We start from the raw sequence: 14,861 nt of genomic DNA, 5'->3' as shown, positions 1-14,861 counted from the left end.
CAGCAATGTAATGAGAAGATTTACACTGACCACCAATGTAACAGACACTTAGCCTGCATTCACATTTGTGTGTTGGGAACGCATGAAAAATCGTTTTTCCTGACACTCAAAACGTGCTTAACCTTAACAGATACACAGCAGTGCCATTAATTGTTAACGATACCATCAGGCTTCTGTCATGTGTCTTGACACTGTGCGATTTTGAAACTTTCTTCCACATTTGTAGCACATAGAGCGGCCCACTGAAATGAATGGGCTGCCCTACACGTGACCTACATATTTATACACCCTGTCAGTACACCTATGCAATCCTAAAACCCATGCCAGCCTCTGCACCCCAAACCTCCCCCATCCGGTCCACTCCAATTACCCTCCCCTTTAACTATCTGCCTCTTCTGCTCATCTTTGCACCCACCTTTCTTATCTCTACACATCCCCTCCTTGCTTACCTGTGCACACCAAACCAATTCCTTCCGTCTACCTCTGCACACCCCACACTACCCTCCCCCCACTAATTTGCTTACCTTTGCAGAATAGGCTGATGGTAGGCTTAATGACCAGTTGTAGTCAGGACTTTCAAGCATGCCCCTTTATCTCCCCAGTGGGCAGCATTCAGTATAGGTCAGTGATGGCAAACCTATGGCACATGCCACAGCTGGCACGTCAAGCCCTCTGTCAGCACGCCAGAGGAATCCCCCAGCCAGAGATTAAAAGGTAGTGGTGCTACATGTTCCATGTGTGCCATTTAGGAGGGGTGTAAAATTCTTCTTCCTCCACCATCCGACTATTTAGCAGCTTATTTTCTCCCCCCGGACCCCTACACTTCTGGTAAGGCATTTTGGGATTCCTTTCTGCAGGTACTCCATTTCAGCTGCCCCTGTTCCAGGACGACTTTGGTTCAGTCTGTCCTAGTGCAGCCTGTGAAAAAGCGGAGGGGGAGGGGCAGTGCTCAGAGCTGATCTTCCATGGGGAGAGGTGCAATGGCTGCTGACATCCAGGTGGCGGGGATAGAGGAGCGGCTGGATGGTGGGGATTTCTTCAATACCAGGGAGAGCTGGACGATGAGGCAATGGAAAGGTAAGGAGAAGGATGGATCCTCTGATCTACATTGTACTGTGTGGGGGGATGTTAGTAGTGCAGGCGAGTGCATGTTGCACAATGCATTCTTTTTGGTTCCTTAGGGCTCATTTAGAGGGATGATCAGTCCCATCCTCTGTACAGAGACGCTGGCAGGTTTAATTCTGTGTTGGCACTTTGAAAGAAACAAGTTGGTTTTGCATCACGGTTTGGGCACTCAGGCTCAAAAAGGGTCGCCATCACTGGTATAGGTGATGGTGGATATGAACTCGGGGGGGGGGGGGGGTCCCCCATGATATACACATGAATACTGCCGTCATTTACAAATGAATGTTGCCGGTCACTATTTACATATCAGGACACAGCACGGGACTAAAACCTCAAGGGATGAGGGGAATTAAACCGGGATAGTTGGCAAGTATGAGGCAGCTGCTTTGGGCCCCACAATGACAGGGCCCAGGGCAGCTGCCGTTTTGCCCTGCGTGATATTTGCTCAGTGGTTTTTCAAATGCAGGTGTTTTTTTTGTTTTTAGAAAAAGAATACTTTTTTTTGTACAGAAACACAATAGAATACAAAATTTTCGGTAAAATGTAAAAGATGGCGTTACTCCATGTAAATACCAAACATGTCACACTTTAAAATATGGTACTTAAAATGCTCCATAGGTGACGCAGTTTTACAGGTTACCAATTTAGGGTTACACAGGTCTTGTGCTAGAATTATTGCTCTTTCTCAGATGCTTGCAATGATTCCTCACATGTGGAGCGATCACTGTTTACATACAGTGGGGACGGAAAGTATTCAGACCCCCTTAACATTTTTCACCCTTTGTTATATTGCAGCCATTTGCTAAAATAATTTAAGTTTTTTTTTCTCCCCCCTCATTAACTACTTTCAGACCGGACCATTTTGCTGGTAAATGACCAGAGGTCTTTTTACACTTTGGCACTGCGCTGCTTTAACTGGTAATTGCACGGTCATGCAATGTTGTACCCAAACAAAATTTGCGTCCTTTTCTTCCCACAAATAGAGCTTTCTTTTGATGGTATTTGATTGCCTCTGCGATTTTTATTTTTTGCGATATAAACGTAAAAAGACTGCAAATTTTGAAAAAAAATGATATTTTCTACTTTTTGTTATTAGAAAAATCCAATAAACTCAATTTTAGTCATACATTTAGGCCAAAATGTATTCAGCCACATGTCTTTGGTAAAAAAAAAAGTCAATAATTGTATATTTATTGGTTTGCGCAAAAGTTGTCACATCTACAAACTAAGGTACGTTTTCTGGAATTTATGCAGCTTTTAGTTTACGACTGCCTATCTCATTTCTTGAGGTGCTAAAATGGCAGGGCAGTACAAAACCCCCCCAAATGACCCCATTTTGGAAAGTAGACCCCCTAAGGAAATTGATAAGAGGCATGTTGAGCCCATTGAATATTTTATTTTTTTGCCTCAAGCGATTGAATAATGACAAAAAAATATATATATATTTTTTTTTTTACACAAAGTTGTCACTAAATGATATATTGCTCATGCATGCCATGGGCATATGTGAAATGACACCCCAAAATAAATTCTGCTGCTTCTCCTGAGTACGGGGATACCACATATGTGGGACTTTTTGGGAGCCTAGCCGCGTACGGGGCCCCGAAATCCAAGCACCGCCTTCAGGCTTTCTAAGGGCGTAAATTTTTGAGTTCACTTCTCACTACCTATTACAGTTTTGAAGGCCATAAAATGCCAAGATGGCACAAAACCCCCACAAATGACCCCATTTTAGAAAGTAGACACCCCAAGCTATTTGCTGAGAGGCATGTTGAGTTCATGGAATATTTTATATTTTGCCACAAGTTGCGGGAAAATTACAAACTTTTTTTTTTTTTTTTTTTTTCCACAAAGTTGTCACTAAATGATATATTGCTCATGCATGCCATGGGCATATGTGAAATGACACCCCAAAATAAATTCTGCTGCTTCTCCTGAGTACGGGGATACCACATATGTGGGACTTTTTGGGAGCCTAGCCGCGTACGGGGCCCCGAAAACCAAGCACCGCCTTCAGGCTTTCTAAGGGCGTTACAGTTTTGAAGGCCATAAAATGCCAAGATGGCACAAACCCCCCCCCCCAAATGACCCCATTTTGGAAAGTAGACACCCCTAAATTTAGGGGTACACTAGTGAGACTAGGTAATAAATGGTGGGTGCCCTGAAACTATAAAAAAATAACTAACCAACCAGCGTCACCTGTAACCGTTATATGGTGATCACTGGTGAAAGGGTTAACTAGGGGGCAATCAGGGGGCTTTATGCGGTAGTATATGGGGGTCCCTGGCGCTATAAAAAGCTGCGGCAAACCTAAATACCTACCTGCCTAACTAGCGTCACCTGTGACACTAATACAGCGATCAGAAAAACGATCGCTTATTAGGCTGGGTTCACACTGGAGCGATGCGGGAACGCCACGAACCCGCGGCGGGTTCCCGCATCGCATGCCTCCCGGCGGCAGTTCACACTGCCCTATGCGAACTGCTGGGAGTGTCAGTGAAATGTTAATGACACCCCCAGATCAGTTCGCATATCGCAGTGCGATCTGCAAACTTGGATCGCATGGTGTGAACACCCATGCGATCCGATTCTGCTGCGGACCAAAAAAAAGGGTCCCGTGCGAGTTTGCGGCGGGTGCGACACGAATTTAGCCATACTATCTGTATAGCTGAACTCGAATCGCACAGAGATCGGATGTGATTTGCACTGCAGTGCGGTGCGAATCACATTCGTTCTCATAAACCGCTGCAATGTGAACCCAGCCTTAGTGACACTGGCGACGGGGGGTGATCACGGGGTTAAACCTTTATTGGGGGGGGGGGGTTAGGGGGGTACCTTAGAACTAAAGGGGGCTAACCCTAACTGCCCTAACAGTTATTACAGTCACAAATGACACCCGCCGGGTGATCAGGGGGTTAAACCTTTATTAGGTAATAAATGGCGGGTGCCCTGAAACTATAAAAAAATAACTAACCAACCAGCGTCACCTGTAACAGTTATATGGTGAAAGGGTTAACTAGGGGGCAATCAGGGGGCTTTATGCGGTAGTATATGGGGGTCCCTGGCGCTATAAAAAGCTGCGGCGAACCTAAATACCTACCTGCCTAACTAGCGTCACCTGTGACACTAATACGGCGATCAGAAAAATGATCGCTTATTAGGCTGGGTTCACACTGGAGCGATGCGGGAACGCCACAAATCCGCGGCGGGTTCCCGCATCGCATGCCTCCCGGCGGCAGTTCACACTGCCCTATGCGAACTGCTGGGAGTGTCAGTGAAATGTTAATGACACCCCCAGATCAGTTCGCATATCGCAGTGCGATCTGCAAACTCGGATCGCATGGTGTGAACATCCATGCGATCCGATTCTGCTGCGGGCCAAAAAAAGGGTCCCGTGCGAATTTGCGGCGGGTGCGGCGAATGGCTGAACTCGAATCGCACAGAGATCGGATGTGATTTGCACTGCAGTGCGAATCACATTCATTCTCATAAACCGCTGCAATGTGAACCCAGCCTTAGTGACACTGGCGACGGGGGGTGATCACGGGGTTAAACCTTTATTGGGGGGGTTAGGGGGGTACATTAGAACTAAAAGGGGGCTAACCCTAACTGCCCTAACAGTTATTACAGTCACAAATGACACCAATGCAAAAAAAAAAAAAAAATGACATTGGTGTCACTGTGACTGGGGGGGCAGGGGTAATTGGGGGGGTGTGAGTGTGCCTGGCATGTTCTACTGTGTAGTGACGTGTTGGTGCAACTCACCGATCCTCTCTCCTCGGTGTCGGAACGAAAAATACCGACACGGAGGAGAGAATACATCACTTCCTCTCCTGTGTTTACATTACAGGAGAGGAAGTGATGTCACGAACGATTCCTATTCGTCGGGAGCGATCGCGAGGGGGTGGCCATGAACGAATGGCCGCCCCCTCGTCCGGGATCGCTCCCGCACGAATACCGACCGCCGCAGGCACCGGGCGGGGGCCCAATCGGGCCCCCGACCCGCGGGAAGGCAGGGACGTACATGTACGCCAATATGCCTGCCCGTGCCATGCTGTCGACGTACATCGTCGTGCGGCGGTCGGGAAGTGGTTAATGTACACACAGCACCCCATATTGACAAAAAACAAAAACAAAAAAAAAAACAGAATTTGAAATTTTTTGCAGCTTTATTAAAAAATAAAAACTGAAATATCAAATGGTCCTAAGTATTCAGACCCTTTGCTCAGTATTTAGTAGAAGCACCCTTTTGATCTAATACAGCCATGAGTCTTTTTGGGAAAGATGCAACAAGTTTTTCACACCTGGATTTGGGGGATCCTCTGCCATTCCTCCTTGCAGATCCTCTCTAGTTCTGTCAGGTTAGATGATAAACGTTAGTTGACAGCCATTTTTAGGACTCTCCAGAGATTCTCAATTGGGTTTAAAGCAGTTGTATACCCACTGATGTGTTTTTTTTTTGTTTGTTTTTTGCCACCTGCAAAGGAAAAGGCATAATGAGCTAGTATGCACCGCATACTAGCTCATTATGAAATACTTACCTTAGAACGAGGCCCCGACATCTGGCCCAATCCACGCCGAGGGAGCGGACGTTCCCTCTGAGTTTCTTCCGGGTATCGCGGCTCCAGCCACGATATCGTCACTCCCGTGCATGCGCGCGGGAGATTTCATCCCGCCAGTGTCCGGCGTCTGCCGGGCTTTCAGCCGAGAATCCGCTGCAGTCAGCGGCGCATTGCAAGGGGAATATCTCCTAAACCATACAGGTTTAGATTTTTTTTCACCTACAGGTAAGCCTTATTATAGGCTTTCCTGTAGATAAAAGTAAAAAAATTTACTATACAACCGCTTTAAGTCAGGGCTCTAGCTGGGCCATTCAAGAACAGTCACGGAGTTGTTGGAAAGCCACTCCATTATTTTAGCTGTGTGCTTACCTTGGCCAGATCTGTTCCTTACCTCAATTCTTTCTCAGCTGTTCAGGCAGTTCCTTTGACCTCATGATTCCCATTTGTTCTGACATGCACTGTGAGCTGCAAGGTCTTATATAGACAGGTGTGTGGCTTTCCTAATGAAGTCCAATCAGTATAATCAAACAGCTGGACTCAAATGAAGGTGTAGAACCATCTCAAGGATGATCAGAAGAAATGCACAGTACCAGAGTTAAATATATGGGCATCACAGCAAAGGGTCTGAATACTTAGAACCATGTGATATTTCTGTTCTTTTTTAATAAATCCGCAAAAATGTCGACAATTGTGTTTTTCTGTGTGTACATTAATGAGGAAATAAAAATGAACTTAAATGATTTTAGCAAATGGCTGCAACACTTAAGGGGGTCTGAAAAATTTCCATTCCCACTGTGTGTGTACCGGACTGGTGTATGCATTCTTATTTGCGCATAGGAACACATTAGACTACAATGCTACCGATCAGGCACAGATCATCAGTCTTATTAGCCCGCTTTCCTGGCAGCTAACAGCCAAGTAAACAGAGAGGTGGAACCGGAAGCAACGAAATTCTCATCTCTTACGGTTTCCGGGGGTCACAGATAGGGAAGAACATCATCAGTTCCTCTCTCACTGAGCGCTCAGATGGCAGAGCCCAGGGAGAAGTGGTGGCAGGACGTGTGGAGGAGTGTTCAGCCACTCTAATTCCTACTGCATTAGAGGGAACCACTGGCTGCAAATTTGAATACCGGGATGAAGCCTGTACCTGCAGGTAATCAAAGTATGACCATCACAAACCGATGAAGTCATATGACAGCCTATGGTCAGCAAGTGGTTAAATCAGGATCCACTTCTCTTGGTTTCAACAATGGTCTGAGTTCCATTAGGTATAGGTCCCATTGAACTCAGACTTTCCAATGTCACTTCAATGCTGTAGCTCCATGACAGCTATGGGATGTTAACGTGTAACCGATACAAAGCAGCACATCAACCTGTCGTGAGGATCTCTAAATACACAATGTTCTAATGTTTAAAGTTTAGATTCTAGTCTATCAAAATGTGGCTTGAAGGGAGATGGTGCCAAGTGGCACATGAAGGGAACACAGGAGCCCAATTCACCTGCAGCTATTTGGTAACATTTGGAAAGGAGAGGGTTATCAGTAGGGTGTATACAAGCTTCTTTGTTCCCATATGCCATATGTGCATTTTAGTCCTAATTGTAGAACCCTTATAGGTCATAAAAGAGCAGGGAATGAGGCTTAGAAGCCCAACTAATGGGACTATGATAAGCACACCTAAAGGCTAAATAGGTGTTGGCCACACCTACAGCTACCCATACCAAAATATGAAATCTCACATGAATATTTTGCATTTCTACATCGATTTAGCTAGTTGAGCACCTTTCATGAATTTACTGTTACATCCTCTTGTAAAAAGCCATTTGTACACATTTCTCATTAGAGGACACTGAAATTGACATGCAAAATGATAGTCGTGGCTCTTACCTCCTTTCTCCCCTTCCCTCACTACAGCTTCATCCAAGTTTTCAATCAGACAAAGCGTGCCTGTAAGTGGACCACTTTGCCAACCGAAAAGGCAATTGCCAAAAAGGCCAATGCCCCTCACAAACGCTCAACTTCCCAAGAGCAGCTAAGCCACCACACTAAAAGACCTGAACAGGACAAAATCAATGGACCAACAAGGTCAGAAAGGGCAAAGTCAGTGTGCCATAATTACTACTCTGTTGTTCTGGTCCCACAAAACAAAACCAGGCAAAAAGGTTGGTACATACACATACTTACACCTCAAACCTTGCTTAGAGAAACTGGCTTTAGGCTCCAAATATCCAAGAATTTGGTGATATTTACAGATGTTTATGATTCTAAACTAACCAATGAATTCTCCCTGTATTTCTCTCTCTTTCTCCTCCTATTCTGTTCATCTATAGCTACCCTGTATAGAAGATGCACCGCAGGTTATTCCTTGGCCACAACACACTGACCATAGACAGCCTCCTATAGGCTGTACTGCTCTGCCCTGACTCCACTTAGCCCACACCAGCCTAGTGTTTAGCAAGAAAAATATGATGGAGCAAAATCTCAAATAAAAACAAAGAATGGTTCCAGGGAAAAATCATGTTGGAGAATGGAGAAATGAACTCAAACTGTTTATTAGTCACTGTAGAGAGACTACAAACTAGCCCCATATGTTGAGGTGCTACAAGACCCTAAAGACAGACAAACCCTGAGCCTCTACAGACTGAGCATCCACAGCCTGGAAATTGAATTAGGATGGCACAGACAGACCTACAAGCCCAGGGAAAGTAGAGACTGCAGCAATGTGACCCAGGGGGTCCTGAAGGATGAGGCCCACTTCCTGCTTCGGTGCCCTAAGTACTCAGGGACACTTCTCTCTCTCCCCCCCCCCCCCCCCAGGTATTCTTTGTAACTTGTCTTCAGAACATTAAAGCGGAGGTCCACCCTAAAGTGGACCTTCCGCTCATCGGAACCCTCCCCCCCTCCGGCGCCACAATTGGCACCTTTCAGGGGGGAGGGGGGGGGTGCAGATACCTGTACAGTACAGGTATCTGCACCCACTTCCGGGATAGCTCTCTGCGGAAAGGGGCGTAGATTACTCCCCTTTCCGCAAGTGCCCGCCCCTTTCCGCAAGTGCCCCGCTGCCTGCTGGGAAACACACAGATCCCAGAGGTAGCGGGGACCGTCTCGCGCATGCACAGTAGGGAACCGGTAAATGAAGCCGAAAGGCTCCATTTCCTGATTCCCATACCCAAGATGGCGGCGGCAGCACCCGAGAGACGATCTAGAGATCGGCTTAGGGTGCCGACATCGCGGGCGCGCTGGACAGGTAAGTGTCACTATTTTAAAAGTCAGCAGCTGCAGTATTTGTAGCTGCTAGCTTTTAAAAAAAAAAAAAAAAAAAAACGCGGAGTCCCGGCGGACTCCCGCTTTAAGGATTATTGAAGGGAGGGTGTATGCAGCCATGGGTAGGCACCAGGAAAGGAAAATTACAGAAAGGTAAGTATTCAATTTTCCTGGTGCCTCCATGGCTCTCTGCTCTCATCCCAGACTTCAGCTCTATAGAGAGAAGAATCCAAACAGGACAGCATATCACAAAAACATAAAAAAAAAACGTTATGGATTTTTCTCTGAGCAAATCATCTTCCGATTTATAGACATTTTCAGTTGCAAGCATGTGTATGCATTGATGCATCAGAAAATAGAGACCATTTATAGTCAAATCTACTACAAAGGGAAAAAGGAAAATACATACAACATAAGTGCAAGAACAAACATACCCTAGAAGTACAAATTACTTCACGTAGATTGATGTTCATCCAGTTGTCACAGCTAACCAAGTGCCCATTGTAGGTTTCACCATTCTTTAATTCAACCAACTAATCAAGAAAAAAAAAAAAAAAAAGTTAAATTTTTTTCAAGATTACTACAACTAAGACCAAAAACCGAATAAACATGTTTGTAAAGCATGAAATAAAAAAATAAAAATAAAAAAAATGTATAAAAAAAAACAAAAACAAACACACCATACCCCTAAAGCTGGCCATACATGGATCAAAATTCTGTTGGTTCAGCAGGTACCAGGTGAATTTCGATGTATGAGCAGGCTAATTGTACTTGATTGACTTGGGCACAACCAGCCTATTGGATTTTTCTACATTATTACTGGCAGCGACCGAGAAGGCTCCCTGTGCCCCCCACTGGCAGAATACAAACAAGACTCAACCCACCCATCGCCCCCCCACCCCCCAGTGTTTGTTTCTTACCATTCTCACCAGCAAGCCTGGGCAACAACAAAGCAGTTTGTTTGGCTGGCCATAGAGGGTAGAAATATTTTTTAATTTTTTTTTTTAAAGTGGCCTTGTCCCCCAGCACAGAGGCGAATGCATAAGTAGGTCTCGCAAGCACATGTAATAGTATTTACACATGTGATGTATCGCTGAAATCTTTATAGCGAGAGCAGTCATTTTAGTGCTAAACTGGTAATCTGTAAAAATTTCGAAGAGTCGCCTTCGAAGATTAATTATGGGGGGTATCTGTATATTTGGGGGGGTTCCCAAGTAATTTCTAGCAACTTATTTTACCTTGTAAACAAGAGTGTCAGAAGAAGGCCTGGTCTTAAAAGGGGTGGTAAAGGCATAAGGTTAAAAAAGGATAAAAACCCTTCTCCATGTAGCAGCTGCCCCCAACACACCCTAATTAATTACCCAAGCCCCTCCTGTCTCCAGCAATGTCCACAAATGTCCTCCCGATTGCCTGAGACACAGCAGTGAACAAAATAACAAAAGCAAACCGAACAAGGTTTAGGGTTGTGACCCTACCTTACGCTTTCAAAAAAAAAAAAAAAAAAAAAAACACACACACATTTTGCCTTTAGTTAGAGTTTGAAAAAGCCAATTGAAACCCAAGTATTTTAACCACTTGTCGACCACACTACAGCCAAGTGACGGCTACAGTGTGGCTGGCTAGTTCTGGGAGGCCATCATATGAGGGCCCTGTGATCGCGCCTGCGGCACACTCTGTGATCAGTGTCCTGCTTATGACAAATTGAGGTGTAGAGCCAAAATGAGCAGCTCTTTACCACGTAATCAGCTGTGTCCAATCACAGTTAATCATGAACGTAAACAGAAGCCGGTTTACTCCTTACCTCAAGCTGACAGCGGAAGAAAGGGAGAAGATAAGTGATAATCAGCTTCTGTAAAAGGGACATATACACTGATAATACAGGCACTGATTATCAGTGCAGACCCACCAGTGCCCCCTACCACACAATTGTCAAAGCTTGAGTGCTGAAAGCTGAAAATTGGTCTAGGCAGGAAGGGGGATGAAAGTGCTCAATAGGCAGGTGGTTAATAGATGCTCAGGGGAGAAAATAAATAAAATAAATAGACTACATACCATAGGATGGTTTTGCGCCGTCTTCAACAGAGATAAAGGAAGCTGCAAAACAAAAAACGCATTGTACACCATAAATGAAAAATGTAATCATTTGAAAAATAGGATTTTTTTTTACTTACTGTAAAATCAGTTTCTCTGAGTTCATTGACATACACTGCCTCTTTATTCATAACAATAGGGTTATATCGCCTCCGCAGGAGTAAAAAAACCCAACCACACCACACAATTGGCCACTCCCACGGGCCATCCTCAGACAGTATATAATATCTTCCCTGCTTTAAAAAAAAAAAAGAAGAAAAGAAAAGAAAAGGGCACACACCAGGGCACGAGAGACCCAGGAGACACTGAAGATGACCATCCAGGCCGACACCTGGCCCTCAAGGCCCATTCCTGCTCATCTCTCTGCAACTGGAGGTCAGAAACTGAGCCACCTAAAAGGAACGAGGACAAATCTGATAAAAACACAGCCCGGAGAAAGGTCCACCCCATAGCCCAACCCTAGCCAACTGAGGTATTCGTCTGACAGCATTCCACTCCTGGAATGAGTTTGTAGGAAAAGGCTGGAACTAGACGTTCTGCCCACCGGAGGATACTGGCAACAGCCAGGGTCACCAACAGCCTTTTTGACCCACCCTGGTGAGGGACATGAGCCACCGCTGTTGCCTTGTTCGACTGGATCCATACTGGGAGCCCCCAAAGTTGAGCCGTCAGTGATCCAGACCTAGTCTTCAATTGAAGTGCCGGTATATTACCTGGTAGTCCAGATTCCACCAATGTCCAATGCCCCCAGAGAGATCGGTATTGGTGGTCACCCTGTTCAATACAAGGGGAGAAAGGATCTTCCCCACTGAAGAACCAGAGAACGAAGCCCCAAGAATAGGGAACCTCCGATTTCCTGACTGAGCCAAATCCAATTGTTCAGAGACCTTGGGTATTTGTCCCATAATGCCAGGATCTTCCCCCGAAGGGAGCCTACATGGATAGTAAATGAAAAAACACTGCATGCCACTTCTGGAATCTGTCCAGGGGGAGAAACACGCTGGCCAGAGCTGAAGCCCGGTCAGGTTTAGATAAACGTTCTGGCTGGACCACAAAGTAGACTTCCGACAGTATAGATGCCAACTGAAATCAGAGAAAGTCAGTATAGGATCTACATTGCTCCTCAGGGTAATCGAGAATTTGGCACAGGAGGGGATCGCCTAGGACCGTCAACCCACACTGACATAATCATGCTTGATCTGAGGCCAACACCTCAAGAACGTCTGAGGAGTGGTGGCCAGATCAAAAGGACCACACCACGCATCGATAACCCACAGCAGATGGAAGTGCTGGAGTCGGGCACATAAAACAGAATGCTTTGTGATGTCGTGGAAGTCAGAAAGACCCCATGATGAAGTGCCACTGCTGCGTGGACAGACTCCATCCTGAACTCTTGTACCCACACAAGTCAGGTCCGGGCCTTGAGGTTCAGAATTAGATGCACCATGCCCTCCATCTTTTAGACTGAGCACAGGTTCGAACAAACCCCCTGACATTGTTCCCAGCATAGGAACCAGGACAATCACACTCTGCAGCAACAGGGCTTGCACAGCCCCCCGCAGAGAACAGCAAGCAGTCTGGCGACAGACGACCATTGGGAGCAACAAAACAAACTGTTTGGAGGAACACAGCCGGAAAACTATCTTATAACCAGACAAACTCAAAGACGCGACATGAAGTCATTCAGAGTAGCCCCCCAAAACACATGTCTAAGCGCCACTGAGGCAACAGACTCAGCAACCAGGAAAACTGCGACCAAGAGAAACCGCAGCACCTACCTAATAGGTCCCCGCAGCAAAGGCCCCTCCAGGTATTTCAGCTGGGCCTTCAGAAGCCAGAGATTCATCTATTGGAGCCATGGTTGCCTCTAGCAGCCTTGGGACAGAGGGGTTCACTACTGGTGTAACACTCCCCAAAGGGGTACCTTACAGCCAGCATTTTTGGAAACGCAAAAAGCATTTTGGACACTCCAAGTCTGCATGGACGACAGAGACCCGTTCTGCTCACCCAAGTCTACTGCCACATCTCCTACTGACCTCCCCACCTCGCCCCACCTACGCCGCCCCACCTCCTACTGACCTCCCCACGCCGCCCCACCTCCTACTGACCTCCCCACGCCGCCCCACCACCTACTGACCTCCCCACGCCGCCCCACCACCTACTGACCTCCCCACGCCGCCCCACCACCTACTGACCTCCCCACGCCGCCCCACCACCTACTGACCTCCCCACGCCGCCCCACCACCTACTGACCTCCCCACGCCACCCCACCACCTACTGACCTCCCCACCTCCGACTGACCTCCCCACCTCCGACTGACCTCCCCACGCCGCCCCACCTCCGACTGACCTCCCCACCTCCGACTGACCTCCCCACCTCCTACTGACCTCCCCACCTCCTACTGACCTCCCCACCTCCTACTGACCTCCCCACCTCCGACTGACCTCCCCACCTCCTACTGACCTCCCCACCTCCGACTGACCTCCCCACCTCCGACTGACCTCCCCACCTCCGACTGACCTCCCCACCTCCGACTGACCTCCCCACCTCCGACTGACCTCCCCACGCCGCCCCACCTCCGACTGACCTCCCCACCTCCGACTGACCTCCCCACCTCCGACTGACCTCCCCACCTCCGACTGACCTCCCCACCTCCGACTGACCTCCCCACCTCCGACTGACCTCCCCACGCCGCCCCACCTCCGACTGACCTCCCCACCTCCGACTGACCTCCCCACTACTTACACTGGTCAAAACTCAGAGCAGAAAGCCAGGCCTGAAACTAATTAAGCGAGTCAACCTGCAGTACCAGCTGTTGAGAGGGTGACCAAAACTCCCCAGTCATTGTGAATGAACGTGAATGTCAAGTTTTTGGCTGAAGCTAACTTTTTAAAAAGGTAGGCTACATTTGTATTTTTTTACAGTGGCATTAGTTGTATTATATTTTCTAAGTTTTCTCTATGCCCATCCGTTGTCGGTGCTCCTTCCTCTCCCCTTCAGCTGCTGCTGGCTGTCACAGGGGATGGGGGGGATGGGGGGGGGGAGAATCACCTGACTGGCCTAGGCTGAATATTGGCAGGCATATACACCGGTCTCACACGTCTTAGTCACCAGACATGTTAGGGGGGGACAATTTCAGGATTACTTTAGGTATAGCCTGGAATTCCACTTTAAGGTGACTGGAGTTGAGCTGAACGGTTTGCCGTCCCTCTAATGTATCTCACATGCATATTAAAGCAGCAAGAGAACATTATCCCCCTACAAAGAAAGCTTAGGATTCTGGAACCGTAAACTACACAGCTTTCAGGTAAACATACATAAGCTCTTCTATCCTAACCCTTCTGGTCACACAGTATCAGACAGCTTGTATGATATGAGAACACTACAGCGTGCCTTCATTTCACTCAAGCCTGTGCTACTAGAACGGCCTTCCAGTAATCGTTCGCCGTACCTACCATGTTTCACTTTGTCCCGCGTTCCCGACACACACTTCCTGTCTGTTGCTCAGAGACAACTCGCCATCGAAAAATAACGTCTGTTTGACTGACAGAACTTTCCACCTATCAATGAGCACGTCTGACGGCCACAAAACAGCATTCCGCATGCGCTTTAGCGTTTAAGCGCTAGAGGCCAGAATACCGCTCTTCCGGCGGCCATGTTTAAGGAGACCCCATTTTTTTTATTTTATTTTTTTGGTGCGTTAGAACGCAAATTCATTAAACACGGCAAACACAAGTTATTCAGATATACAAAAACACGTGAAAGAAATTCCAGACGTTTTTGGTCTGGGAGAGGTGAATATATGAAGTAAAATTCTCTA

General features: G+C 46.9%; 1 protein-coding gene across 2 annotated transcripts in view; it reads right to left on the bottom strand.

Moving 5' to 3' along the window:
• Nucleotides 1-14,637, bottom strand: part of LSM4 (LSM4 homolog, U6 small nuclear RNA and mRNA degradation associated) — a 28,697-nt gene extending 14,060 nt beyond the window's left edge. Inside the window, exons 1-3 of one of the 2 annotated variants that reach the window (XM_077476327.1) lie at nt 14,497-14,637; nt 11,003-11,044; nt 9,385-9,483 (exon numbers count right to left, since the gene is read on the bottom strand). In XM_077476327.1, the coding sequence (XP_077332453.1) occupies nt 9,385-9,483; nt 11,003-11,044; nt 14,497-14,499 (144 nt within the window). In that variant the 5' untranslated portion in view covers nt 14,500-14,637. Of the gene's footprint in view, nt 1-9,384; nt 9,484-11,002; nt 11,045-11,321; nt 11,406-14,496 lie in introns of those variants that run through there. The other variant, XM_077476326.1, reaches the window with a different exon arrangement.
• Between the last annotated feature and the right edge of the window lie 224 nt (nt 14,638-14,861).

This window comes from Lithobates pipiens, unplaced genomic scaffold, assembly GCF_037356315.1.
Source record: "Lithobates pipiens isolate NorthernLeopardFrog02 unplaced genomic scaffold, aLitPip1_a1.2 Scaffold_13, whole genome shotgun sequence".
NCBI classification, from domain to species: domain Eukaryota; kingdom Metazoa; phylum Chordata; class Amphibia; order Anura; family Ranidae; genus Lithobates; species Lithobates pipiens.
This window is presented reverse-complemented; position numbering and strand designations above follow the sequence as displayed.